This window comes from Nasonia vitripennis, chromosome 3 (assembly GCF_009193385.2).
Source record: "Nasonia vitripennis strain AsymCx chromosome 3, Nvit_psr_1.1, whole genome shotgun sequence".
Taxonomy (NCBI): domain Eukaryota; kingdom Metazoa; phylum Arthropoda; class Insecta; order Hymenoptera; family Pteromalidae; genus Nasonia; species Nasonia vitripennis.
Window position 1 is genome coordinate 850651 of NC_045759.1, and position 27277 is coordinate 877927.

The following is a 27277-nucleotide window of genomic DNA, read 5'->3' on the forward strand; positions in this document are numbered from 1 at the left end:
TAGGCAGCGAAATGCAAATCGAGCCGAAGCCGCGAATTTGCCTAACGTATGCGCGCGTAGCTACTCGCTCGGGCGCGCGCATGACCGCGGGGACAGAATCTGCTTAGGCGTTATTTGCAGTCTCCAGCGCCGCGAGAAGGAGAGAAGCTGGAATCGTTCGCTGATACGAGTTTTTCAAAATTGCCGGATGTGTGTAAAGAACGAGGCTTTGTTGGTTCGAATTTTCAGCTTCGACGTAACCAAAGAGTTTTTCGTTGCACACGTATGCAAATCGTGCTTTTACACGCACACCGGGGCGGGCTGATTAATTTTCCCTTGAAAATCGCGTGTTTGATTTGAAAGTTTGCCGAGCGCAAGAACCGCGCATTTATGAATGATAATAAATTAGCGTGCATTAGGTAATATCTCATAGTCGCGATCGGGCTCTCGCAGTATGTTTTTACGCTAAAAATGCTGGCTTGGTTCAACAAAGTTTCACAAGCTACTTTTTATACGTTCTAGCTGGTTTTCAAGGTGTAACACTGCTATTTTACTTTCTAGCTCAAAAATAGATCTTTACGTACGTATAGCTCTGCATTATGAAAGTACGTTCTTTCAATCGGATGATGAAAACTCGGCATCCACGCGGATCGGTAATAAACATTCGCGATTTATTGCACTCGCTGAGTGACGTATATCCGCAGCAATCCGACACTCGTAACACGATCTGGCGCACTTGTCGCTCTTCTCTCCACTCGTTGCAGCGACGACTTTTAGGAACGCGACGACGAGCGTTTAGCCGCGGCGCAACGAGGAAATATCGATCCTCGCTGGCGTATCCATTGTTATATCGGAGTAAAAATCAATAGAGTCGCGCGCGCTTCCTCGCAATTTCAATTAAGTTGCACAATCGCGCAGAAAACTCGCGCGAGAGCGCGTGACTTACGCAGATTGGCTCTCGTTTTCTGCGTAATTTATGGCATCTCTCTCTCATTCTCCCTCTCAAGCGCTCGCGTCGATGGCCTTCGCAAAAGTGTAAATCTTGATGAGCTGTCGAATGCTCTTTCATAACATCGAAATTTATATCCGCCCTTGTGAAATATGCGAAGGTGTTGTTCTTTTTTCTCCCCGACTGAATCGTCGAGTTTCACTTGTGCGCGTGAGTGTACATTCTAATTTACCACAAGAGTTGATGTATTCGTGACATTGTGCGGGTTGACAAAAATCCCCATTATGTACGCTAGCTAATTGTTGAATTTTCGTCTCTAATTAGATTATATACGGTAGTTCGTCATCTATTCTTTATCGATTACACTCCAACTCGAGTGACGTCGTTACTTTAATGCTCAAACAAAGTCGTACTGCGTATACCTATACCGAATTAAAAAGCTCAAAGAATCCCAAAACCGCCGAACGCGAAATATCTGAAGACGTCCTCGATGCACTAATGCAGCTCTTCCATCAGCGCTAACGAACTTTTAATTAACGTGACCAAGCGTCCGCGTCGTAAATTTCGTCCTCGCGCCCAAGTAAACTCGCTCTCGTCCTTCAAGATTCCCATCACAAAACGGAGGCACGTTGATGAGTCGATCGACGATCCCAAAATGCCCTCGCGTGCCGACTTGTCGAGCGTCCGATCGTATAATGCATACGCCTTTCTCTCATCTCCGCGATGTCAATGTCACGTGCACGCGAGTAGGTTTATTCTATTATGCGCGCGAGAGCTGACATTAGGCTACATTGTGCTCGCGAGAGGTAATAGCTTCATCTCGAGGAGTATGGGCGTACAGTGTAGACGTTGGAACGGAAAAGCGCGACGAATCGTAATGGCAGGTAGGCGGTTCGATTCGGCCGATTCGCAGCGTCACGTGTGTATTCAGTGAAAAACACGTTGCGGAAAATCAATGAGTACTTTGTTGTGAGCGAGAGTATGAGCCGCTCGGGGGGGTAACCTTGCCAGTCAAAAGCATGATGGAACTTTGAAAATCGAAGGCAAGCAGCATTGTCATTCAAAATCGAAAAGTGAAGGGAGCTTATCTCTTCTTGCGATGGAAGATTTTCGCTCTTCTCTATCACAGGTTTGCAAGCTACTTTTTACCTCGCGAGTAATAAAACAGGAACTAAAAATAAAGCCGCATTCTAATTCCGAGCCTTCTTTCAATGAGCAACGCGGGAACGGGTCGCGCACAATACCCACTAGACCTAAACATAGAGCTTCGAAGAAAATTGAGGCTTTCATAATTGATCGGTAGCAGCGGCAGCCTCCTACTGGACGAGAGCGTATTCCGCGCTGCTGACTCTGGGCGACGGAAAAAAGCATCAAATGCGCGCGGGTTCGTTTTCATATTCTGCCTGCTCGGCGCTTTTTAATCGAGCGACGTAAAACAAGCCGCGCATGTGTCGAGCTTGCAGTATTATTAGAGGCGTGTAATATGTTCTTTCGCGAGAAATGGATCGCTTTACCCGCCGTGTGGAAAGTTTTCAAACTCGCGAATCAGCAGCAGTCTGCGTCGAGTTTTTACTCCGCGAAGTGAAGCGGTATCATCCATCACGGAACCAACGCGATGATCCATCTCGAACTGACCCAGAAATTCGCCCGACTGCGGCTATAAATACGGCGCTGCAGCCGCCCCCATACGTGTGTAAGGCTCTCTAGAAGCGGTGGTGCATGCACAACGCGGGGCAGTAGCGGAGCGACGGCATCGATCGATCGGCGCATGCCCAGCGGCGTCTAATGAAGCTCGTAATGCGGTGTAGTGTGTCGCGATGTTAGACGGCGCGGGTTATCGAACGATTATAAACAGCCGTTCGCTCGACTGCTGTCGCCGCCGCTGCTGCTGTTCCCGCTTGCGTGTGGTATTGTTTTACGCGTGTCTACTTTCCCGTTCGAGGCTTCTTCCTCGTGGGTTCCCTTTTTTTGGAAGGGATTGTTTTGCGAGGATGTTGGGTTTCAGGGCACCGAGAGACGATGAGTTTAAATTTTCGAAATTTTTCGAGACGAAAGTCAGTGCAACTTTGCATATATAGTCACGTCTTAAATTCTATTGTTTCGGAACAATGAAATGACATTTCCCGTCGCCCCATTATATTGCACAAGTAAGATGTTAATACAGCTTTATTGCTCGGCGAGATAAATAATATGGCTAAACTTCGTAGCTCGTAATGGTCTCATTTCCTTCTTTCGACTTCGCTTATGTTTACGGCTCAGAGTATTTCATTAGATTCCATTGTTTCCCGCCATAATACGCCGTCGATGCTTCTCCACAGCACTTTATTACTTTATGCACGGGGAAATTATACGTCCGAATGTAATAAAGAGCCGTTGCTTTTATTGCCACTTTCCTCCAGCTCTCGATAAATCATTAAAAATCAATCGAGCGGATTGAAATTCAAAGAGCATTGCACAGTCCGCGCCTATAAATCACGATCCGTCCATCATCGATCGCGAGCGACTGCGGAACCTCATTTCACAAGGCACAATACGATACGCATAAACACGGCCGCTCGTAAAACGCAATTATCGATACTTGGTCGACTTGAGCCCCGAGAGTGGGTGTGAACCTCGAAGCAAAGCGAAGAAGACGAGAGCAAGAAAGATACCAGTCGTATTAGCACTCCAAGTCGATTCCTCGGCTCGTAATTCGCTCGCCGCGGCCATACGCGCTTTAATTCGACAAACGATCTCGAGGCGCAAGAAGCAGCCGCGACTGCTGCTACTACTACGGAGCGAAGTCGGCGTCGTAAATTCGCTTCTTCATCCTCTTTTCTCCACTATTCTCCCGGCTTCTCTCGGCGATCCATTGATCTTCAAAACGCCGCGTATTATCGCAAGAAAAAAGAATCCTTCCCCGACTAAATATTGCTCGTAATAGCAACAGAGAATATTATCGGCGTTTTTTATCCGTTCGCGCATACGTTCTTTTTTTCGTCCCATCGTTGATTAGTTTTTTCTGCTCTGGCACCGCGAGAGACTCCTCTCTGTGTCCTAGGGTTCACTTTTACGCTCTGCCGCTCGGGCGTTAATAATATGCGCTCCAAAGACGACGACGACGTCGACGACACATAATACCGGAGCGTAAATTAAGAAGCGCGCGGGGATGAGAGGCAAAGGAAAGAAAAAAAGGAGGCGGCGCGCGCGTGCGCATTTATAAATATCTCCACGGGTGCAGGCTTAACGTGTAAAAATAAGTATAGCGACGGCGTCGAAGCCGCGCGTATCGACGATTAAATATGATAACCGAGTGCATAGTCGAGAGGGCACTTTTTCACGGCTGTAATGAGTAGCGGCGAGGCTATTATCCCGCTACAAAGTATATACAGGTGTAATAAAGCCGAGTTATTGGTCTATACATAAGGAATATTCATGCGCGCTGCGAGGTAATTCAATTTTCATTCTGTGTGTGTCTTCCAAGAGTGATGCGCGCGCGACGCTTTATTGATTGTTCGCGGCGCGCGCGCCTATAAGGCGGCGGCTATATAAGCCGAAGGGGAAACTTTGAAGTACACACGCTTCGTGGAAGTTAATCGCCGAGTTTTACTATACGCTTGGCTCGTTTCGATTTTTCGATCGAGAGCTCGATTTGGAAACTTACAGTTTGCGGAGGCCATCAAACCAAATGGAAAATTTTCGTTTCAGTTTTCAAGCTAAAAGAAATTCAATATTTAAGCTTACTCGAGGATAAAATCCAAAAAACAGCCCAAGAAAAGCTCGACGAGCAACAACGAGCGCGCTATTACCGTAAAACTTGCGGCCAACTACTAATTTCTTTTCGCTTTACGCGCAGCTCATAGGGCTTTTAGTGCCGCCCTCTTGTAAAAACGGCCGCAGCAACGATAGCTGCGCGCGAAAAAAGGCTTGCGCGTGCTGTTTTCGGAAGACTCGCCTCGCCTGATCGCTCGTAACGATAAAGCGCGCAACGTGTAGAGCTTTTCTCTGGCCGGAGGGACCGAGCTTTTCTAATTTCCGAGAAAAAAGTCGAAAGCGCTTTCGTTTTTATCAGCGATCTTACTTAAACGAGAAAGTATTGCGAATCTCGATGTTGCTTCGCGGAATATTGAATAACAAGCCCGACAATTTGTCAACGAATACGCATATCCGATTAATTTATACGCCTCGTTACGCGCACCGAAGGCATCCGTCAGCGCAGCGATAAAACTGCGCGTCGCAATTTTTTCCCACAATTCAGCGCCAAAAAGTCAAGGCATACGTAAGCCGATCCTTTCTCGCGTGTTCGCAAAAAAGGCGCTACCGATTATTCTCGCTGTAAAAATGCCTCGTCTCTTTCTCCTCGTTGCGACATCGGCGTTCGATTCTGCCGCGTGTGTGTGCCCGATGCGGCATGCGTTTTTTACGCTGCGTCGATCGTAAAACGCGAAATATGGGAGCCGCCGCTGGAGGAAGAGCGACTTTTGGCCCCCTCGCGAAAGTTCCGTTGCGCGCGGAGACAATGCGCTGCGGCGTTACGAAATGCGCGGCATGTATGGGTGTGTAATAAAAACAGGGCGCTCGTGCGCGTTCGAGTTTCTTTTAGCGCACTAACGAGGAAAAAAGCAGCTCCGTTTAATTAATATTCGTATAAAACTCCCTTTTTTCTGGCATCGAGCATGAAGCGAAATTCAAAAAGTAACTCATTACGCGGAGCCGGCGCGTATCTGCTGACACATTTGCCTATGTGCGTGCGCGCGCTCGCGCAAGAAAACCACGATATTAATTCTCCTTGCAACTTCATAATCCCGCGCGAGCGAGCAAGAAAGCCGGCAAAAAGTGTCGGGATAGCGCGCTCCCGAAGTCGCCTTCGAAGCGGCGTAATTCAAGAAAACCACTTTCCGCCGTGACGATGACTTCATTATGCGCCGAGGAGAGGCGGCGAGGCGTGTAGTACTTCGCCCCGAGAGCTGGAACACGGAAAAATCTCGGCCAGCCTCCCGTCGAGCGAGCATGAGCTCGATCGCGTGTACGAAAGGTTTATTTTTGCTTATTTCCGGCCCCGCGAATTGTTTATTGAACACGCGGACGAGAGATCGAGGCGGATTTATAAGGGTATTTTCGAACCGCGCGGGGACGACTGTGTGTGTGTGTACAGCGCGGGAAGAGCAGGCTGAGGTAAAGCATCGCTTTCGCTGCTGCAGCTCGTCGGGCGGCCGTAGTGTGCTCCACAATTACAAGCCATAAAGCACAATTGAGACACGGTTCGGCCATTATTCTCGACTCGCTCAGCCTGATAAAGGAGCATCATTCCTGCCGCAGTGTCGCACAGCGAGGCGAGGGCCCTTTCACGCTCGGGAAGAGAGATATCCAAGCCGGAGGACTGATTTTGTTCGAGGAAATAAACGAGTTCGCTGTAATTGATCGTACTCGCTCGTTTCGAGGAGTTGCCGCGAAAAACTCTTGCGATGATAGTGGTCCAGACCCGAAAATCCTCGCTGCAACGTGCGTTGAAGGTCGTTCGGGGAGGATACGCAAGGGGAGGCTCACGATAGCTTAATTAAATTTGATAGCGAGTTATGGGCGTACGTGAGCTTTCGAGAAGGCAAATGCCGGGGAGAGAGATGAGCGATGGGAAGAACATCCGAGTCGCCGGATGGAAATTTGCGAGCTTTCGGACGCATGTGTTTATGCCAGCAGGCGAGGAATGAAAAATGGGCTAGAGATTCGCTCGTTTTCCCCCGCCTGCGCGCTTTCGAGGGTACGCCGGCTATCGTAGCCGCAAGAAACGCGTTTGACGCGAGGAGAATATTGTACAGACTCTCGTATAAAACGTTTAACGGCCGTTAATAAAAGTTAATTGTACTGGCCGAACGCTGCGGCGAAGAAAAAGTGGATATTTTATTTCTATAAATTACAGGCGGCGTAAAGTTTTAACGTCGACCACTAATTTTATACGAGACTCCCGCGCGCGCTAAATGAAATTATTACAACCGCTAAACGGAACAAAAAAAGGGGTCAACGATCCCTTCGTAAAACCCGACTCGCATTCTCGTGTTTGCAAATATCCGCCAAAATCGAAGGGCAAAACACGTCGACATATCGTCGCGCGGCTCAGTTCGTTCCACCGCGTAACGAGCTACTACTACTGGAGGACCCCCCCGAGTCCAATAAATTCCTCCCGCCGCGTCATATTGGGAATTCGACTCGTAAAGTCGAGCAAAAAAGAGAGTCGCCCGGAATCGTAACGAGCGCTTGTACGTTTAAACAAATCCGAGCGCTATAATAAATCGCGTTTTTGCAGTACTACGTGCGCGTGGTTTTACGCGTAGTTTCTGGCTTTTCGAGCGCTAATTGGATTTATTTTACGCTTCCCCGAATGATGTATCCCGTTGAAAAGGCTCTCCTTAATTGTAGCTCGAAACGCATCCCCGGAACGAGCTGGAATAGGCCAGTGAGTGATATCCAGCTGTACGTCGAAATCGGGACACTTTCACTCCAAAAGCGAGCAAACGACGTATTAGGCGGGCGTCTCCCGGAGGGAAAATGATCGACCGGATTCCGCGGCGCGATGACAGCGAGCGAAGGCCCACGAGACGTAATTGAAGGTGTCCTTTTTTTGCTCACCACTGGGTATGTACGCTGCGGTCGTGCAAGAATGTAGTCGCGCCAAGGGGAGCAATACAGCGCGAGAATTACAACGAATTACGCACATTTTTTTCTAATCACTCATTTTGCCGAGTTCTCGATGTATCCAACGGCTTCCGACGAAATTCGAGTCACTTTCACGTCACATCACAGACGAGAAGAATTGTCATTCAGAGCGTCTGTAAGGACATCACTAATGCGAGACGAGCTATTCAGCGTCGCGAAATTTTCGCAGCAGTATAGCGCGTGGGCGATTGAAAATGAACCCGCGTGCTCGGCATTCAGGAGAGCTGGCGCGTAGCGCACGACAAATTGGCTACGAGCGGAGCGATTTCCCGGAGATTTAGGAGGGTTGCGTCGGCGGCGAGAGACTGACCGTGAAAGAATAGCGAATGCAATCAATACAGATGAGAGGGCGAAAGTTGCGGCAGGGACCGTTACGTGAATTAGGTGGGCTGGAAACGAAGGCAATTTATCCGATTGCCGATGCGGTATTTTTTTCATTAAGGGCGTCGCCCAGTTGTCTTTACTCTCGAACTCGAGGACTAAGTAGAAACTGACGGGTCCGGTCGGACAAGAGCGTACTCGAAAAAGAAACGTTTCCGCACCAGAGCTTTTAGGCGCACTCGAAAACAATTAAAAATCGCCCACCCAACACACAAAAGAGCGAGAACGGAGAGCGAGCGTGGAGGGACGAATCGGGCGTTCGTGACCGGCGCCGGCACTCGCACACAGAGCGGCTCTGATTTATCTGTCTGCGGAGGGTCCGCTCACTTTTTGCGCGGCGCAATCGCTCGCGTTATACGTACCTACTCGTATATAACTGCGTCGCTCTCATGCATATTGATGCTGCGAGCTAGTGCCGCGCCTAATTATTTGGCGGCTGGAACGGCTTTTTTCCGAGCTCGCCGGGGGGGGGGGAGTTGTTTAGGAGAGTCTGCTCGCATGCAAAAGGGGTGGATTGCGGGCGTTTTATGAATTTTTAAGCTTCGCAGAGATTCTCTCGCGCGCGGTAATTAAAAACAAAAATTTACTTTGATCCGACTATTTTCACGCTTCGCTTTAAGCCTGACGGCCTCGCGTGTTCGTTTCCATCAATCAATGAGAACACATGCAAATTTTTTTTCGCCGAAATTGGCGCGAGGCATCAATTCGAATGCACACATAGCAGCTTTTTCGTGCTCGGTGTTTTACCGTAATTTATATGGATTCCACTGCAAATTGCACTGCGTAATCAATTTCATGCGTACAGTTTCACCGAAACACGGTTTGATATGTTTCATCGGAAAAATGTTCTTCTCTCCCCCCGCATCTGCTGCGAGTAATCTCCTCCCGTCTAATTCACGATCCCGAAAGCTTTCATCGGCCGTTTATTCCCGCAGCGGCAGCAGCAGCAGCGGCAGTCCTCGAAATAACCAACGGCCTAATATTCCTCCAGCGACCGGACCGAAATATAACGCGCCGCTACTGGGAATACTCGTAGTGGGCGGAGGTACTCGCGTGTATATCCAGCGGGGGAAAAGGTGTTACGATCCTCGCTCGACGTTTCTCCATGCGTGAAGCTCTCGTCTCGTTATCGAGCTTTCGTGCTTCGGATGTACGTCTTGCATTTTTTAGAGAGAGGAGTACTCGTGAAACTTTGATAGAGAGATTAATGCTGTTTACTCTCTGGGCAGCTTAACGTCTCAATAAAGCGTCATTCCCACGAGCTAGCGTGTTATCCCGGTGCAAGCGACTCTAATTATTACCGCGGTACACATCGCCTACTGCTACTCGGCAACTGCGCAGCATTCCACGACGATCTTATTAAATTTAATTAGACATTCAGGAGCAGTAGAAGCCGCGCGCGCGCGGCGTCAAGTGCAGTTCTCCGTAATTTTTTTTTACTCCCTTGAGCTCCTTATATCCATTATTAGACTCCACCTCCTCTCGTTTTCTCGCCCTTTATTTCGACGCACCCTTTGCGTGGGCGTACAGCGCGCGAGTCGTTTGATGTCTCAACGAGCATAGCTGGCGAAGTAAATATTGGAAGCGCGCGGCTCAAGAGAAATAACACTTGCTGCTGCTACGATTCTCGTTTTGCACCGCTGACTTTTGCAGGAGAGCCGGCTCGCGATATGAGCTTTCGTCGCGTGACTTGTCAGGGATGAGTCGCTTCTTCATTTTTCGAGGGGGTCGGGTTTCGTGAAACTGCGGTAGACTGACTTTCGAATGAGGATCTCGGATATATTTTCAGAAATTTGTCGACCTCGCGGAAATTTCAAGCCGTGAAAATTCAACAACTCGCCGTTCAAAAGAAAAACGCTTCGTGGGAGAGAGAAAAAGACTTCAATAGACACACCGGTACTTTTCACGGCACAGTTTTCGCGAGCGAGCGACTGCACGCCTAGGACTGTTTTTTCCCTCTGCTTTTCCTTTCTTCAAAATGAATCGCGCTTAACCTCGTTTCGCTATGTACGTATGTGTGCGCAGAATTTCCCAGCGGGTCGCCCTTCAGGAAAATTTAGTGCATTCTCTTTTTCTCGTTGTTTGCGAGTGTGTATTTGTACAGCCAACAGCCTCAATGGGCCGGCTTTAGAGCACCTGAGGTGACTGTAAATCGGCACAGTTGTTCTTTTAATCTTATAATCGATAAAGCGTAATCCTGATTGCATATGTATGTAATTTACGAAGCACTTATATACAACTCGGAAAAATGAATAACGAGCTCGAATGAAAATGTCCTCCGCCTTCGCAGTAGCTCGCGTGCGTTGCATAAATAAATCGCGCAATAATAGGCTTAGCGTATCCCTCGCCGCTGCAGCCGCCACTTAATAAGAATGTATATCTGGCAAAATTGTATCACAAAAAACGTCCTTAAGGCCCGAACGGTGGGCGGCATTGTTATTTACGATGATAATATAACGGCGCGAGAGCAGCGGCGTACGGGAAAAATAATGTAACGAGCTGAAGAGCGCTCGCGCGTAAGTTGCTTTTAATGAAGAGAAGTGAGACTTTCATGGGCGGCGGGCCGAGAATTAATAGCGAGATTTGATTGTAAGCCTGAGCTTTAAGATCGGGATTTCTCAATTGGCCAGTTGTGTTTTACTTTTTCTTTTCGAGTCGTGTGCACGGATTGAATTTCCGAAATTAATCTCTCGTGCAACGCCGTGTGTACGCAGAGTCGCATAAAGGACTCACAATAAACCAGAAGATGAGAAATCCTCTCGTGCGCAGGAAGACTTCCGCGGCTGTCGCGCGACGTTACATTAATTAAACCTCGCGCTCGCGTAAATTGCACCGCCGCGTCCTCTCTCTGTACGGCTTCGTTAGCTCGATCTCTCTTCTCCGCTTCGCGCTTATGCACTTTCGTAATCCCTATTTATCACCGTCGCGTTGCCATTTTTTTCTCCGTGCTCCTCCTTTTTCATTTATCTTCCACGGGGCATCTTCGCCTGGCCGTTATGGGAAAGTTGTAGCTTTCGACTTCGGGCTCCTTATTTGGACGGCGAAATTTCGGTCCTGAAGATTCCGAGCTTGCTTCGTGTGTGTGTGTGACTTCGCTCGTGTTTATATGGGGCAGCTCGGATGAAAAAAAACGAGAGCTTGTTCCGAGCGAGGGACACGATTTATCGCGAGAGACGCAGATTACCCAGGACCCATGAATAAAGATGAAATATTTGTTTCCGTTTGGGTGTAAGAGGAAACCGTTGCTTGGCACACAAGCTTTTGTTTCGTAACTATGTGCTCGCGAAAAAAAAAATATTGAAGGAGTGTATAAGGCTGTCGCTGTCGTTTGAAAACTGGCGAACTTTTTCTCTCAGCTGCACGTGCAGCACGCGTTGCATAAGTCATTTTGGACCTGTGCACCGAGAGAAAGAGAGATGTGCGGCCTTGGGCGGTCATTAAGAGCTGCTCTCCTATTCATCGCTCTTCGCCTCGTGTAAACACAGCGCCCCTCGACTCTCGTATAGAAAAAAAAGAGGGTCGATGCCCATGAGGACGGCTTTTGCGCGCTAGACGACGCGCGATAAGCGAAACTCACGTTCTCGCTCGCGTGAATTTTGAAAATAATAACCTCTCGAAAAATTTTCCAAAAAAATTGGAAATACCCGCGCTCGACGCTCGCGGTCAGCTCGAGCACGCTCCGAGGCTTGCAATTTCACTTTATTACGTAGAGAGGCCCACTCCTCCTCGATTCTCAGCCACGCCCAGGCAACTTAGGGCCCTTCCTCCCCCTCCCTTAAACGGGCCGCCGCGCAGCCCTTTAATTTGCCACGTGTTCGTCTCTTGGCTATTGTTGCGCGTCGCGATGATTGTTGGGCTCGCGTTTTAGCGCGGAAAGTGCACGCGCTCGCTCGAGAGTGGGGTAATAGTCGCGCTCGGCGTGCGGACAGGAAGACACAGATTTGGTAGGAATCTCGAGATGATTCGGCCCTGGGATAAGTAGTTTAGGGGATAAGTGATCTCCGCGCGAGGTGCTTATATGTGGTTGTTCTCGTAAGTACGATGGTATTTGCCGTAACTCTGGTTCATCAGCTTGATGCGCACGCAATTTTAGTTTTGATTTGTCGAGCTTCAATGATAAACACAATGTCATCGAATTACTCGTCGTATAATTCCGCAGCAACGATCCACATATCATCGAACGAGCGAATGCCATGTACCCTCGTCATCGCGATCAACGTATGATGTAAACTCGGCCCACTGATTCTCTAATGGGCTTTTGACAAATCCGAAACCGAGCGTCGATAGGTCACGCAGCTATGGCGAGGGAAACCGGTCTCCGGCCGCCGTCTCGTCTCTGCGGTCGACAACTGATAATCCGGTTAATCGATGTCGATCGCAGCGCGAGTACTGTTAAGTCTGGTTTTTCTTGCTCGCCGGCGAGTCGATGAGTTGTGCGGTTTCGTTGTTGATTCATGTTACGTTCCGGTGTTCGCGCCGAGGAGTCTTATTTGCTTAGGCGAAGCCGCCGAAGATTTTTGTTCGTTCGCAGAATTTTTCGCAAAAAGGCTTTGCTGCACGTGTGTCGAATGAAACCGACGTTAGCCTGGTCGTAAGTTTACGTAATTGCATGATACGACGCTTAATTGTAGTGCATTATATGTTTATGTGCGTATGGATGTAACGTAATTGCTCTCGTGCGATGTGATGTTTGATGTATTTATTACAGTCGTATAAGAAAGCATTTTTAGATTTATAGTACATACTCGTTAAATCAAAGTCATGTAATTAGCAAATTGCTTTTTGTCAGTTTTATAGCTTATATTGCGCAACGATGCTATCGCCGTAAAGTTGCGAGTTTAAAAATCGATACTCTGTCTGAATATCAAACTGATAGAAAGCTTGCCGAATACAGCCCGGTGGGCGAAATCGAATCGAAAATCTTTCGTCTGGATGATTCGCTCGCATGGGACGGACCGGATTCAAAGTCAATCCGTCCGTCCGATGCAACCCCCGAGACTTGGTTATACTGCACGATTTGCTTCTCGATGTGTATACTGCTGATGCGCGTAAATACTATATACGTATGAAGTAGTAGTAGTAGTAGTAGAAATACAGCCAAAGCAGCAGCAGCGCTGATCCGGAAACTTTTCCGCCCCGTTTAATTCTGAACTCGTGTGCCATTGCAGGAGTTGAAGGAGAGCTTCAATTACGGGCTGTTCTATCCGCCGGTGAACGGCAAGGCCGGGAAATTCCTGGACGAGGAGCGCCGGCTCGGGGATTATCCTTTCAATGGACGTGTAGGCTACCTCGAGGTGAGTTACAATTCAATTCGTTCTATCACCTCCTCTCACCATGAAAAACTGTCTCGCCCGATGTGTACATCCCCATCAGTATAAAACTCTTACTTTCGAAAGTACGCGATGAATCAATGCGCAGATTCGGAGAATCGACGTGCAAGCTTCAAAAAAAAAAAAAAACCAAACACAGGCTGCCCTTCCATTGAGCCAACGGTCCAGCTAGTCTCGGCCGCTGTAAAATTCAGGAGCCCCTCGATCGACAAAAGAACCACGTCTCGGCGCGCGTATCTTTGAATATTTTCAAAGGTCGAGCCGGCATTGACGTTGTCGCGCGTCGAGATAGCCGCCCGAGGCTGTCCGAAGACGTGCGCGTCTATTTACGTCGTCGCGAGGGGAGGCGACCAGCCGCTGAATGTCGACGGGGGTTGCCGAGGTCAAGGAGAGTAGTTTTGCAAAACATACATCGACGAATTAATGTGCAAACGCGGAAAAGCCATGCGAGGCTCGAAAAAAAGAGACCAGCGGTGTCGGATCTTTCTCATAACAGAAATCAGCTCTCGGAATCCTTTGCATGTGTATCTTGCGGTATATCCCCCGGTACAAATGCTTATGATTCAGCGGAGCGCGCGCGCGCGCGTCTCTCGCGTGATTATCCTACAGCAGCAGCCGCCGCAGCGAACCCCGCGCTTATTCCCACCCTTTATACCCATTATTCTCAATTGCCCCCCCCCCTCTCTCTCTCTCTCTCTTGTACTCTGTGTGTCCCGGGAAAAACACTCGCGCACACGCATCTCCGGCAGCGGCTGCTGCAGGCTCTCTCTAACGAGTTCTAGATGCGGTTCGCGGTTTCTTGCGTAATCGAAGCCACTTCCGTCATCTTCCTTCTCTCTCCGATGCCGCTGCGCGGAGTGGAGCACGTTGCCGGGGCGCGTATATCGATTCGCGTGATGCTCTCCGCCTTTTGAGCCGAATGAGATACGGAGCTTTATGCGGGGGAGGCTTGTTTACGGCTAATGGCTTCGAATGCAATATAAACATACGCGATTGTTCGGATTGTCGAGTTTATTCGAGTTAAATAAATAAACGCTAACGGGAGAATCCCAGCCGCGCACGTAGTTCACTCCCGCACGTACCTGCAGCGTCGGCGTAGAAAAAGTGCACCGGCTCGCTCGAGTAAATTCCCATGAATTGGCTCTGGGTGGTGTGCACAGAGTAGCCAGCCCCGTATCAAGTATCATCAGTGAAATTGATTTCCTCATTCCCCGGGCTACTAGACTCTCCGGCTGCCGCAGCGCAGAGGAGAGCGACCGACACCCGCGGCTGTCATTTCGCGTCGCGCTCGCGTGCTCGGCTTTTTGCCGCTGCGCATGCACGGCTCTCGTTACGCGCCGGGAGGTGGGCTAGAGATGAGAGGACGAGACAACGGCAGCGTCGCGTTGAGCGAATACCGTCCTCGATTTTTCGAGAATCAATTTCAGTCGGTTCATCGATAAAAGTAGGTGGGGAGAGGGCCGACAAGAATCAGCGAATACTTCCTATACAAGGCTAGCGCGCTCGGCGACGGCAGCAGCACCACCTTGTAGCGCAGAAAATCTCTCGGAGGTCGTTCGCCATATCCCCTCGGTTCGTTCTCTCATGGTCCATCGGTCGGTGCGCGGCTACCGAGGCGTGTTTCTGTAACGGTGCCCCGCGAGCGCTACGGTTTCAGCGCGTAACGAGCGGCGCTCTTATACGTATACGTCCCTTTCCTTTTTTCCGCCACTTGCTCGCCCGATGCTCCCTCGCGCTCTCCGGCTTTCCGTTCGACTCTCTCTCTCTCTCTCGCCTTATGGACGCGGCAGCCGATACAGTTGAGAGTGGCAATTTAACGTCTTGCCGCATGAGTTGTGTGTGCTGGCCGCATCGATGGGATGGGGTATTATACCCGAGCGCGCGTGTTTTATGCTCTCTGCTCGGTAATTGAGCGTCCGTAATGGCCTTATATACGTGTGATTATTGTGATGCTTAGAATAGGCGTGTGCTTAGAAATATTAGCCCGAGATGGATAACGGCAGAGCTGGAGCCCATTGTACGCGAGCTCCCGGAGTTTTGAGGAATTCGAGCGTGTGATGTGTGCGTGATTTATCGAACGAAAAAATCATTCGCGGCTGTAATCTCGCCAAACGAGAGGGAGAATTTTGTCGAGATATGCGCTAGCTGAATAGCAGGCATATCCAGTTTGGGCAGTCTACTTTTTAATTTCGAGCTTCTATGATAAATCATTTTTGCTCGCCGCGGGCTATACGTTCCCATTTGTCGCGGATCTATGCCAGCGTCCGGGAGTACAAAGGCTGATAAATGGCTTTTATAATATTCCGAAAGCGCTCTTCGAGAAAATCATTTTTCGCGGTCGTACGACCCCCCGATATATTAGCATAACGACGAAAAACGTACAATACGGGCACAGGTCGATGAAAAACACCCCCGGAATAGGCGCGTATACACACACACGAGTTTTCTTCAAATCAGCGTCGCGATAGCATCGCTATATGGCGTTCGCGCGGCTGCCGCGTGTCGACTTGGCCATTAAACGCGCCGTGTTATTGCTGCCGTTATTGTCATTGTCGCGTGAACGCGTTACGTGTCGATGCATTCCGATAGATAAAGCTCCGGCTGCGGATTCCTGGATAACGACATTTTTTCGACTCGAGGAGGAATTTCTGTTTATCTACCGCTCGATTAAATAAACGACTGCGGAAATATTTGGAGCACGCGGTGTACGAAGGCACTTGTTGATGCATTCCTGCGGGGCTTTGACGATGTAGATTGAATGTAGTTATCTCGTGAAACTCGGCGAACAAAAGCCCGCGTTGTAAGAAAGAAGGGTCGTCGCGCGTTGGCGAAAATAAAGAATTACAAGCGGACAGCGAGAGAAGAAGACGGCTAGACGGTTAAAAGGTTTATGGTCAACCATTTATGTACACGGGCGAGACATTTTTATGGGCCCTTCTCGGCGGCGGCCCCGTTTTAAACCTCGCATGCACACGCATCCTTCGATGCTTCTCCCTTTTCTTCTCCATACGCATTTGCCGTGTTGGCTGCTGTTTCTGACGTTTTCTCTGCTTCCTCGTCTTTTTCTCGGTATCGCGCGCAGCTCAAGTACAAGAGGCGGGTCTACAAGATGCTGCACCTCGACGAGAAGCAGCTGAAGGCGATGCACACGAGGACGAATCTGCGCAGGCTGCTCGACTACGTGGCCAACAGCCAGGTCGAGAAGATCGCCAAGATGTGCGGCAAGGGCCTGGACCCGAACTTTCACTGTCAGGACACGGGAGGTGAGTCACAGTCGCTTTTTTCTCTCTCATCTCTCCGCGTGGAATTCGGTCAAAAGTCGCGCCGACAAAAAGAGAAAAGTCGCGTCGCGACCCCTGTGAGCTCGCAACAATATCTCTCGTTGAGCGAGCGTAGCGGTGTGTCGCGTGCATCTTTCGAGAGAGCTGAAAAAAGGGAGCAACGGCGCTGCAAACTCGTTTGCTATACTGGTGCACTGGGCGTGTGCCGACCGTTACGCGAAGGAGTAGCTTCCTGGTCGGGAAAACTCGTCCTTGCGCGCGACCCGCGCTAGATAAGAGACCAGTGGCTCGCGCGCTCTCTCTCTCTCTCTCTCTCTCTCTTTCTCTCTCTCTCTCTCTCTCTCTCCATAGCCAAGGTCGTCGTGCGCGCTTTTCAATGGAATGTCGACGTGCGCGCGTGTGTACGTTACGGCAGCCGGGGGATAGAGTCGTGCCCGAGAGTTATCGATGCAGGCTACTGCGCTCGTAAGCGGATTCCACGTGCGAGGAATGGTGGGCTTGGTGTGTTATGGTGTTTGAAATTTGTTTCTTTCGTTCGTCGCGAGCGCAGAAACGCCGCTGACACTGGCGACGACGCTGAAGAAGCCGTCGAAGGTGATAATAGCGCTGGTGAACGGCGGAGCCCTGCTGGACTACAGGACGAAGGAGGGACTGACGGCGATGCATCGGGCCGTCGAGCGGAACAACCTCGAAGCGGTGAAGACGCTCCTGGAGCTCGGCGCCAGTCCGAACTACAAGGACACCAAGGGCCTGACGCCCCTCTACTACAGCGTCATCTACAAGACCGACCCGATGCTCTGCGAGACTCTGCTGCACGACCACGCGACCATCGGCGCGCAGGATCTCCAGGGCTGGCAGGAGGTTCATCAGGTATGTGAAACTACGTTTTCGATAAGCGCGAATCCAGTAGTGCGTAACCGATCGAATTAAATTGTAGAAATTATGCACTACTGAACCGTTAAGGCGAAAGCCAAAAAGAAGCTCGCCTACGATCTCGATTCCCGCTCGCGATATTGAAAACAAACCGACTTCTCTATCGCAGGCCTGCCGCAACAACCTGGTCCAGCACCTGGACCACCTACTCTTCTACGGGGCGGACATGAACGCGCGCAACGCCTCGGGCAACACGCCGCTGCACGTCTGCGCGGTCAACAACACCGACTCCTCGTGCATCAGGCAGCTGCTCTTCCGGGGCGCTCAGAAGGACGCCCTCAACTACGCCAACCAAACGCCCTACCAAGTGGCCGTCATTGCCGGCAATATGGAACTTGCGGACGTTATCAAGAACTACCAGCCCGACGAAGTCGGTGAGTTTCCACGCGAGTCACGAGAGATCATCTCACCTCTTTTGTTTCGCTCACTCACTCGCGTTCACGTTTGATTTATTTCACTCATCTCTCACTCACACTTTGGATTGTTGGAGTATTTCAAGCTTGTTTTTTTTTTCTTCAATGGTTGCCGTAGAACTTTTGCATCCGATTGCTCATGTCGCGTAAGTGTGTTATACTATAATGGCTGCGTTTCTTTTCTTTGGAGATGCGCTTATCACTCGGCGGCGTATTTTAGTGTCGGTATCTTCAAAGGAAAACTATTAATATAAGGGTGCGATCGATCGACGACTTTCAGAATTCTCCCGTTATCTTTCGCGATACTTCGTCGGTGTACTTGTGATCGTCAAAAATATTGAAGAAAAACTTCGAGTGCTCGAGTGTGATCGCGGAGAAGACAAAAATGATAATCGCATAAGCCTTCTTCGTAATTGAAAGTGGTATTTGTACTAATTATAGCTATTCCAGATTAGATATCACTCGATTGAAGTATTTGTTAAGAAATGAAAACTAAAGCGCAAAGTGATATATCGCTGATCTAGATAAGGACTGACTGAGTCATCGCTTCGAACAATCAACTTTATAGATCTGACATTCTTCAAAATTTGAAACTCTCAGAAACTAAAACAATTATTTGCATACAAAGGCAGTCTTCCGGGACTTCTCAATTACAGGCGAAAATTTACATTCACTTGCGAGGCTCGATACAGGCGTACGCCCGATCGTAAACGCGCTTAGCGCCGGAATTTGGCGCGTAGGTAAGCGAGGCTCTGATTTACGGCACCCGTCCGCGTTGATTGTCCTAATAATTCCGCGCGAAACGCGGAAACGCCGCGCCTCGAATTTGCGCGTTGAAAATTGATACCGCGAGACTTTAACGCTCGCATTATTGTGCCGTTAATGCTTCGAAATTGATCGCCCCTCCCCGGTTGATATTTATCGAAACGTTCGGGTTGTTCGTTTCGGTCACTCATCCTACGTTTCTCATAAAAACTCATCCTCTCACCTCGAGCAGAGTATCGGCTGCATCGGCGGCATTCCAGGAAGTGAAATTCCCCGCGCGCTCTCGGAATCAGTTTCTCCAGGGGTTAGCCTGCGCAATATGCAAAAACGGCCGCGAGCCGCAACGATCTCCGCCTGTACACCGCGCGGAAGCGACCGCTGCAGCAGCAGTCGATTCGAAGGTAAAGAGAAAAAGAAACGAGCGGACGTCTCGGGGCCCCGGCGAACAGATGAATCTGAAAGTCGGCGATCAATCGCGTAGGCGGATACACATCGGCTTTGCATGCTCTCCTATTCTCGGCGATCTCGGCTGCATGAGCAGCTAGGCCAGGCTGCATGCGCGCGCACGCACGCGGCATACTAGATTAGATGCTCGTTAGGATTTTCGATAGATCTCGGCTCCTTCTCTCTTTCTCCCCTATATACGTATACGGATTATACAGTTAGAGAGCACGCGCAGTTATGCGCCGGGCTCTTGACTTTGACGGAGTGTACATTTCATGCGTGTGCGTGTGTGGATGTAGGTAGTAACGTAACACCGCTTGCGAGGGTCGTGGATGAAATCGCCTGGTGGTGATGCTCTCGCGTCTATGTGTGCGCCATGTGTGATTTATACATGTACGGGCCACTCTCCTCTCTATCTCTTTCTGTCTCTTTCTATAGGCTAGTCGCGAGGTATCTCCTTAATATGCCCCTTTCTAGCTGTTTCTCGAGCCTTTTTGCTCCGATGGCCCTGGGTGAAGGATGTAGAATGATGCGCGTCGATTATTCGCGATCGGATCGCAAGAGGAGTAGTAGTCCGTCTATCAGCCAGTCGAGAATCACGTGCAATCAATTTTCAAGATTTCAAATGCAGCTTTGGTTTCACCCGTGTAATTAGATGCTTTTGGGATGCTCGTTAATTGAATTTGCATCCAAGTATTTTTGCCTTTTCACCAGAAACGTCGAGATTGTGCGTGCGTGATCGACTGGCGAATTTTTCTTGCTGTATGAAAAACCGATTTCCTTGTACACTCTCTATTATATAGTCATAATATCTCTAATATTACTAATCGTGTAACATACAAATACTTTGTCTTGAGTTTATATTAATTGGGAGTTGTAACCTTATGTAATTTTAGTCAGTAGTTAAGATTGTATTTTGTCATTTGACGGTGGATCGTATCAAATAAGTATGTGTACAATTTGTATAATTGTATTTAATTACGTATACCTACTTGTATATGGACGTGTAAATTTTGCATATGAAAAAAAAAAATGAAAACAACGAGAGGTCATACACGAACGCACGAACGTACGACAGGCCCGAAGATTTTCAAGTGACTCCGTCAGATTCGACGCAACTGCATCGTTTTGTAAACAAACCAACAACCATCTAACAAATTATATACGGAAAAGGGAATTAAATTACGTAACTAACGCACGAAAGGACAACCTCAATATGATTACACGTGGACTGGAACGAACGATTGATTGATTGATTTGATTGTCTGTGCTTTGAACGCTTCCTAATTCCAAAGAGAGACACCATACTAATTAATCGATGGCCAGTCATGGGCATAACTTGAAATTATTTAACGTATACTTTACCTGTTGCTTCGTGATATCAAAGTAAATCTGCCCATGTCTGTTTACGATGATGCATCGAGTGCATTTATCTCAGAGTACTTGTAATGTGCGTCTCCAAGTGCAAGCTTGTAAATTTTGATTACTAACACGGCATTTTCCTCCTTGTACCTTCGTATACTTGTTTGAGCACATCAAGATCTTGATAACTTTGCTAATTTAAAAATTCAGCGACTTTGTTTGATTTTTCAAAAGTACTGGTTTAATACTGGACAAACGATTGCACTTTTAAAATACCTGCGTGACCCTTTCAAGGATCTACGGACGACAGATTTCATAGTTTACGAGCACAAGTGCATGCTGTCCCTAGATTTTTGAAATCGTCATCGGTTTTATCACCGTCACCCTAAACGACGAGACCCGTCGATCCACTTAGTCTCTATAGAAGCAAATAGACGACAGTGAAGAAACACAAACGCTAAACTAGTAACAAAACCGAGGCTACGAAATGCTAGAAAAAAATATAACGAACCGACCACAAACGAATAAAAACAAAGATTAAACAAAGAATGACGATACCAACAACACCAACCCTCCGGGGCACGGTGACAAAAAATTGCAGTGCCATTCAAGGGCCCGCCCCGCTACAATCCGAAGAGGCGCTCAGTGGCATTCGGCGGTCTCTCCACAAGCTGCAGTGCGGGCAACCTCGGCCTCGGCACGCTGACGAGGCTACCGTCCGGTGACTATCATCAGCCACTGACCCCGTCCTCGCCCGTCGGCATGTCGACCTCGCTGATCAGCTCCTCGGGCTCCTCGTCCTCGGGCTCGGCGAGCAACACCCTGACCCGCGAGCACTTTGGCCCCAGCAATCCCAGCCGAGTCGTCTCCTCGGCCGACGCCTACCTCGCCTCCGGCAGCCTCGGCCGGGGGATGTCCAGCACGCCTACAACGCCCGCCGAAAACCAGCCCCAGCAGCATCATCACCACGGGACGATGTCCAGGGCGGAGTCGCACCACGGTTGCCTCAACAGAGTGCCGTCCATCGAGAAGCAGGGTAGCAGTAGCGGCGCCGGCAGTGGTTCCACGGGTTCCGCTGCCGCGTCGAGTAGTAGCAACACCAATACCATCCAGAGAAATCCGTCCGAACAGCAGCATCAGCAACAGCAGAGATTGAGCTCCGAGTATCAGAGCCCCGCGCAGCTCAGGGAGCACGCGAGGTAAGCATAAACTGTCTTTGCTGTGTCGAGAACCGGAGAACTTGGTTACTATACAAGAACCAAAAGCTCCCTTTCTCGCCACATTGCGACTCTGCCATGGCAATCTTTTCCTTGTTTCCTCTCTGTCTCTGCTCATAATTCATCTTCGCTATCATCTAAATAATAGGTCTGACTTTGTTCGTTTTTTTTTTCATTTTCAAGTTTTTTCATTCTCTTCAAAATTATGTTTCCCCGCATTAACATTATTCAACGCTGCTTGGGTTTGCATCTCATTCATCGCTCCCGTGTACAAAACTTTGCGCGATGATTAAAATAATGAATCAGCGATGCATTGAAAAAGTTTCCGCTGTATCAAGAAATTTGCTCACTATACTCGGAGCAGCGTTGAAATCAAGTTTTAAATAAAGTTTTTCACTCTCATAAACATCGTCCTGGTATACCTCAAAAACTTTAGTTCACAACGTCATACTTCGGAGGTCAATACCAGGCCATCGCCATATAATCATCATCGCGTCATCGTCATCATCATAACCCCCGTTCACAAAAACTCCAAAAATCCTCAATCTACAACTGGGATCGCGCTTGCAAAGACAATTTACGCCTACCTCCCACTAACAGTATACTTGCTCCACTACAATCCCCCTAAGACTCGGTTTTAACGAGAGTAACCCAGCCAGTCCTGAGTAAAACGACAAACGAACGAATTTCCCCGACTAACCGAATACGAACAACAATGAGGAAACCGAAATGATCCGAGCGTGCGTGCGCGCCGTGCCCCTTTAAAGATTATCGAGCAGCGGCGAGCACTATCAGAACGTGCGAATAGAGGGCCTGACGAGGCTGCAGGAGCACAGGATCGAGCTCCAGCACCGGCTGGACATCCAGGGGGGAGGCGGGGGCGGGGGCCTCGGGGGCCTCAGGCCCCTCGAGATGCCCCCGTCGCCCTCGCCGAGCAGTCGGAGTCTGGCGCCCTTCAGCTCCGCAAGCTCCAGCCTCTCCGAGGGCAGTAATCAACCGTCCGGGGAGGACTCGGCCAGTATTGTCACAGGTACATATGCACATTGCTCTCTTTCTTCCTTCCTCTGCCTTCGCTCCGTTCTTTTTTCTTTTTATTTCCCTAATTCGATTGCGCGATGATCTCGTTTTTATTTTTCGTTTACTCCATAACCTTCTCCCGCTATCTCTCTGCCCCCCCCCCCTCTTATCCGAAAAGTCGACGATCCATCCGGAACAGTCCGGAAGAGGAAGAGTCTGACATCTCGTAGGTATACACACGTGACATCGCCACCAGGAGCTAGTGTCTGGCATTAGCGCTCGAGATTGATTTTTCTCGTCTAGAGGTAGTGACTTTGTCTTTACGTGTAAAGCTGAGGAATGTAATTTTTTACAGCGCAGATGAAGCGATCTTATTGTTTAGCTTCTTCTTTTGATATATATTATATGGCAAAAGCATAACGAGGGTAATATGTCGTTCGACATAATATATAGATTATGTTTCTTTTTGCACTAGATATTTTTTATATACTTCGAGTTGATATATGATTATATAATTTTTACTTTAGAGTCTTGTTTCTTATACGATAATTCTAGCATTATGAGTGTAATGTTTTTTTTTTATGGAATAATGATCATCCTAGATGTCATGGTTTATTTTTAGAATTAGTACATTTTTTCATGAATTTCTCATCACTGTATTTTGTGCTCACATATTACATACTTTTTTCAACATTCATCATTCAATATAGTCACATTCATTTATTTGTTACATATAGAATGTTGAGAATGAGAAATTTTCATAAGCTATTCTCAGTGCTGGCTCAAGTGTTTTCGAACTGATGTTATTATTAGATGTTTTTTTACAAGTAGCTTACATACATATACTATATTTTATGTAATCAAGACACTGTCACATCATAGCTCTATTCTACTTCATCATTTACATATCAAAAGACAATCATCACACCTAATATGAAATTCATAAATCTGATAATAATATATTATATACTCCATTATGCACGCACTTAAACACACTGAAATAAAACGTCGGCGCGATAAAAAAATCTACTCTCGCTCTATTGCGAAAAATTACAACCTTCGCGACATTCGTCACCTTTTTCCCGCGAAAATAATTTTGCAAGCTTCGAGACTAAAAAGCGAGAGGCGGATCAAGACGATAAAAAAAAAAGAAACGAGTGAATCGCTACTTATCGATTCGCGCTAAATGAGCGTTAATGCACGGCTCGATAAGCCGCGCGCCGAAGAGCGGTATCGGTAAATATAGAGCGACACACTCTCTCGGGCTCGTAATCTTGAAATATCTGTATCGATATCGGCTCGATACCTGTTCCGCAGCGTAGATACACACACATACACGTACACACGCGCCCGCGACCTAATCCGATTCTCACGCCGGTGGCTGGAAAATAAAATAACATTTTCGTACGCGTCGTCGACGAGTGCGCTGCTCCAGTCTCTTTGTACGAGACGCTCGGTTATATATTGTTCGGTGCGCTGGAAATTGGGTTAAACGATTAAAGTGCTGCAAGTGCATTGCGTCAGTTATTTATTCTCGGGCTCGTATAGTGCGAAACGTTTCCGACGAAGGTTATGAAGAAGCTCGTGGCTGATGACTTAACGAGAACATTCGGGCCTCTTATCAGCGGAGGCCGTAAATTTTTTGGTCGATTGTCTCGAAGATAAAAAGAACGAGGTGTTTCCTCGTTACGTCAATGGCGTGAAAATCAAGAAAAGTGTTCGTGCCGTGATTCAAACTTTGAAAATTCAAAATTATGTAGCGTCGGTTTAATTTGCTGTAAAAGTGGGAAAACGTTATCAGACTAAATCTCCGCGCACACAGAAACCCGGCGAAGGCGCGAAGTAAAGGAGAGATAGAAAAAAGTCAACAATCGCGTCGCATGCGCGCGAGATTCGCGGCAGAAATGGAGACGTTGCTGACTAGGCCGCGTGTTGTCGGTGGATCTGTTGCAGACAAGAGCCTCGGCGACACGGCCTCGGACGTCATCAGCGACAGCTCGGGCGTCGGCACCTCGCAGTCCGACACGACCAACAACTCGCTATCGATACCCGGCACCACCGTCGTCTGCGTCGAGCCCTACAGCGCTGGAATACCCGGGCATCTGGCCATCAATCAGGGTGATATACTCGAAGGTGAGTGCCCGCTTTTGTTCGACTTTTTCCATATCGAGGAGCTTTTATGTATACGAGCTCCTGATACCCTCTGCGATTGGCACTTGGATGATCGATCGTCAAATCGAGGATGGGATCGCTTGTTTTAATCGTTTCATTTCCGCTTCACAGTGACAGGAGCGACGGACTGCGGCCTGCTCGAAGGCGTCCTCCGCGGCCAGGGCACCGGTCTGTTCCCGGCTCACTGCGTGCAGGAGGTCAGGCTGCGTCACACCAACATACCCCTGGGGCCGCAGGCGGTCGCGAGGGAGGTTGCCGCCGCCGCAGCCGCCTCCAGGAATCGAGTGCTCGGCCGTCGGGAGTCGCAGCACAAGTACTTTGCCACTGCTCCTAGATTAAAGAAACCGTGAGGGAAAACAACAAAGCAGAGACTATGCTACAGAAATGCGGCTCGCTTGCGATTTTCGTATACACATAGAAATGCTCTGCGCTCAACTGTATTTTTTTTGTGGTTTTTTTTGCGGCTTTGTGGTAGATGGTAGTGTCGAGGATTCGAGAACGGAACTCGAGAGTTCGGGTAGTTCCGTTCGAAGATCCGATGACACCTTTATGTGGCTGCGGGCATCTTTCTGTAGACGTCGGGCATGTACCTTATGGTTTTCTTCGACCCTTTCATATCTTGTGTTGATTAGTTTATTGGCTGAGAGTACGACTGGAAATTTTTCATGAAAGGGTTGATTAGTTTTTTTGCCATTTGTTTAGCGCCTAGTTATCTCATGGAATCAAAGTTTGATTGTTGTGCTGATTAGAGTATGATATGCGGGCTAGAAAAAGAATCTGAAAAACGAGAAGCAAGTTAACGTTGTCGCTTGATCGATTGAAACAGAATGTATTATGTTTGCTTTAGGTACATGCGTCACTTTGCTTTGCCTTGAGCGTATATATTGCGTTGTATAAATATTTCATTACGATGGGAATATAATTACATAGCAGTAAATTAGTGTTGGGTAAAACTTTGAGAACCGGATAATCGAGTACTTCAATTGTAATTCCATCGTAGCTCTGTACTACTGACATACTAATGATCCGCAGTTTTCATGCTTACGATTCCAGGGTTACGACAGAGCCGCGCACAGTCGTGCTACATCGTTCGCGAAAAGGCTTCGGCTTCGTGTTGCGCGGCGCCAAGTCAACGACGAATCTCACCGAGGTCACGCTGTCAGCCAGGTACCCGGCTCTTCAATACCTCGATGACGTCGACGAGGGTGGCGTGGCCGATCTCGCCGGCCTTCGCAAAGGAGATTTTCTCATCCAGGTATAACGAGTTTGTTAATGAATGTTTTTGTTCCATTCGATTTGTTTCTACTGGTGAACGTCGTTTTAGATTAACGGCGAGGATGTGACGACGGCTCTGCACGAGCACGTGGTCGACCTGATCAGGAAGTCCGGCGAGCTGGTGCGCATGACGGTCGTGTCGCCGGTACTCAGTCTTCCTAACTCGCAATTGGCAGCCGCCCTGCCGACTAGTCAGCCGATCCAGAGGCAATACGCGACGCTGCCACGCAAGACCAACAACAGCGTCGTCATCGGTGGCACCCTCGGCCGATCGCCCGCGCCGATGCCGCCGCGCAGAGACCCAAAGACTACACTCAGCGTCGGGAGAGCCAGGGCTCGATCTATGGTCGCCGGCCTAGGTAACGTAACAAGCTCTATACCTTTCATTTTTTTAAAGAATGTTTTTAATTGTTAACGTACGAGCTTTCAAGTCGTATACAATTTGGTCCAAAATGCCGTATAATACATCAGAATTTATGTCAGAAGGTGGCGGCGAGAAGGACGATCGTGACGAAATGTCGTCGAACTGCGCTAAATCCAACAGTTCCGAGTCGCTGCACTTGAACCAACCAACGACGCCGGGAGGTAACGCCAATCAGAATTCATCCTCACAACCAAGAACAGCGAGCATACGCTCGAGACCGACATCTAGTCGGATTACCGCGGCTGAACTCGAGGTAAGTCAGCGACGTCAGCTAACACAAATGCATACCTGAAAGAAGCTCTTTCGTTGCACAAACGAGCAGTCGAATGTTAATAGAGCAAAATGAGAAATGGAAAAGGCACTCTGGCCATGACTAGGCTCTTTGTGGCTTTACGCCCTTCAAGCTCGCGATGACCGAGCTCGAAAACCGTAGAAAGCACGTGTATGTTATATATAAGTATAGTTTGAGCATACAAAGTTCATCGGAGCGTTATGCTCGTATTTATTTCACTGTTTAATTTTTTTTTTATTCAATTATTTTTTACTTAATTATTTATTAAATATTTGCATCCATATCCATGCATGTGGTGCACGATGAACGCACTCAGAGAATGACGTGTTTAATACAAAAAGTACATCGATAGT

At 48.6% G+C, this 27277-nt stretch overlaps 1 protein-coding gene across 18 annotated transcripts in view; it reads left to right on the forward strand.

Annotated features, from left to right (window-relative positions):
• The window catches only part of LOC100120757 (SH3 and multiple ankyrin repeat domains protein 3), a 186686-nt gene that overhangs the window by 150819 nt on the left and 8590 nt on the right, over positions 1–27277 (forward strand). For 9 of the 18 annotated variants that reach the window (XM_032598101.1, XM_031926255.2, XM_032598100.1 and 6 more), the window contains 11 exons: positions 13168–13293; positions 16412–16592; positions 17161–17480; positions 17653–17917; positions 21129–21726; positions 22512–22774; positions 24715–24894; positions 25045–25279; positions 25966–26188; positions 26258–26567; positions 26692–26885. In XM_032598101.1, coding sequence (XP_032453992.1) covers positions 13168–13293; positions 16412–16592; positions 17161–17480; positions 17653–17917; positions 21129–21726; positions 22512–22774; positions 24715–24894; positions 25045–25279; positions 25966–26188; positions 26258–26567; positions 26692–26885 — 2895 coding nt within the window. Of the gene's footprint in view, positions 1–7536; positions 7542–11514; positions 11518–13167; positions 13294–16411; positions 16593–17160; positions 17481–17652; positions 17918–21128; positions 21727–22511; positions 22775–24714; positions 24895–25044; positions 25280–25965; positions 26189–26257; positions 26568–26691; positions 26886–27277 lie in introns of those variants that run through there. The other 9 variants (XM_031926264.2, XM_031926265.2, XM_031926263.1 and 6 more) reach the window with 8 other exon arrangements.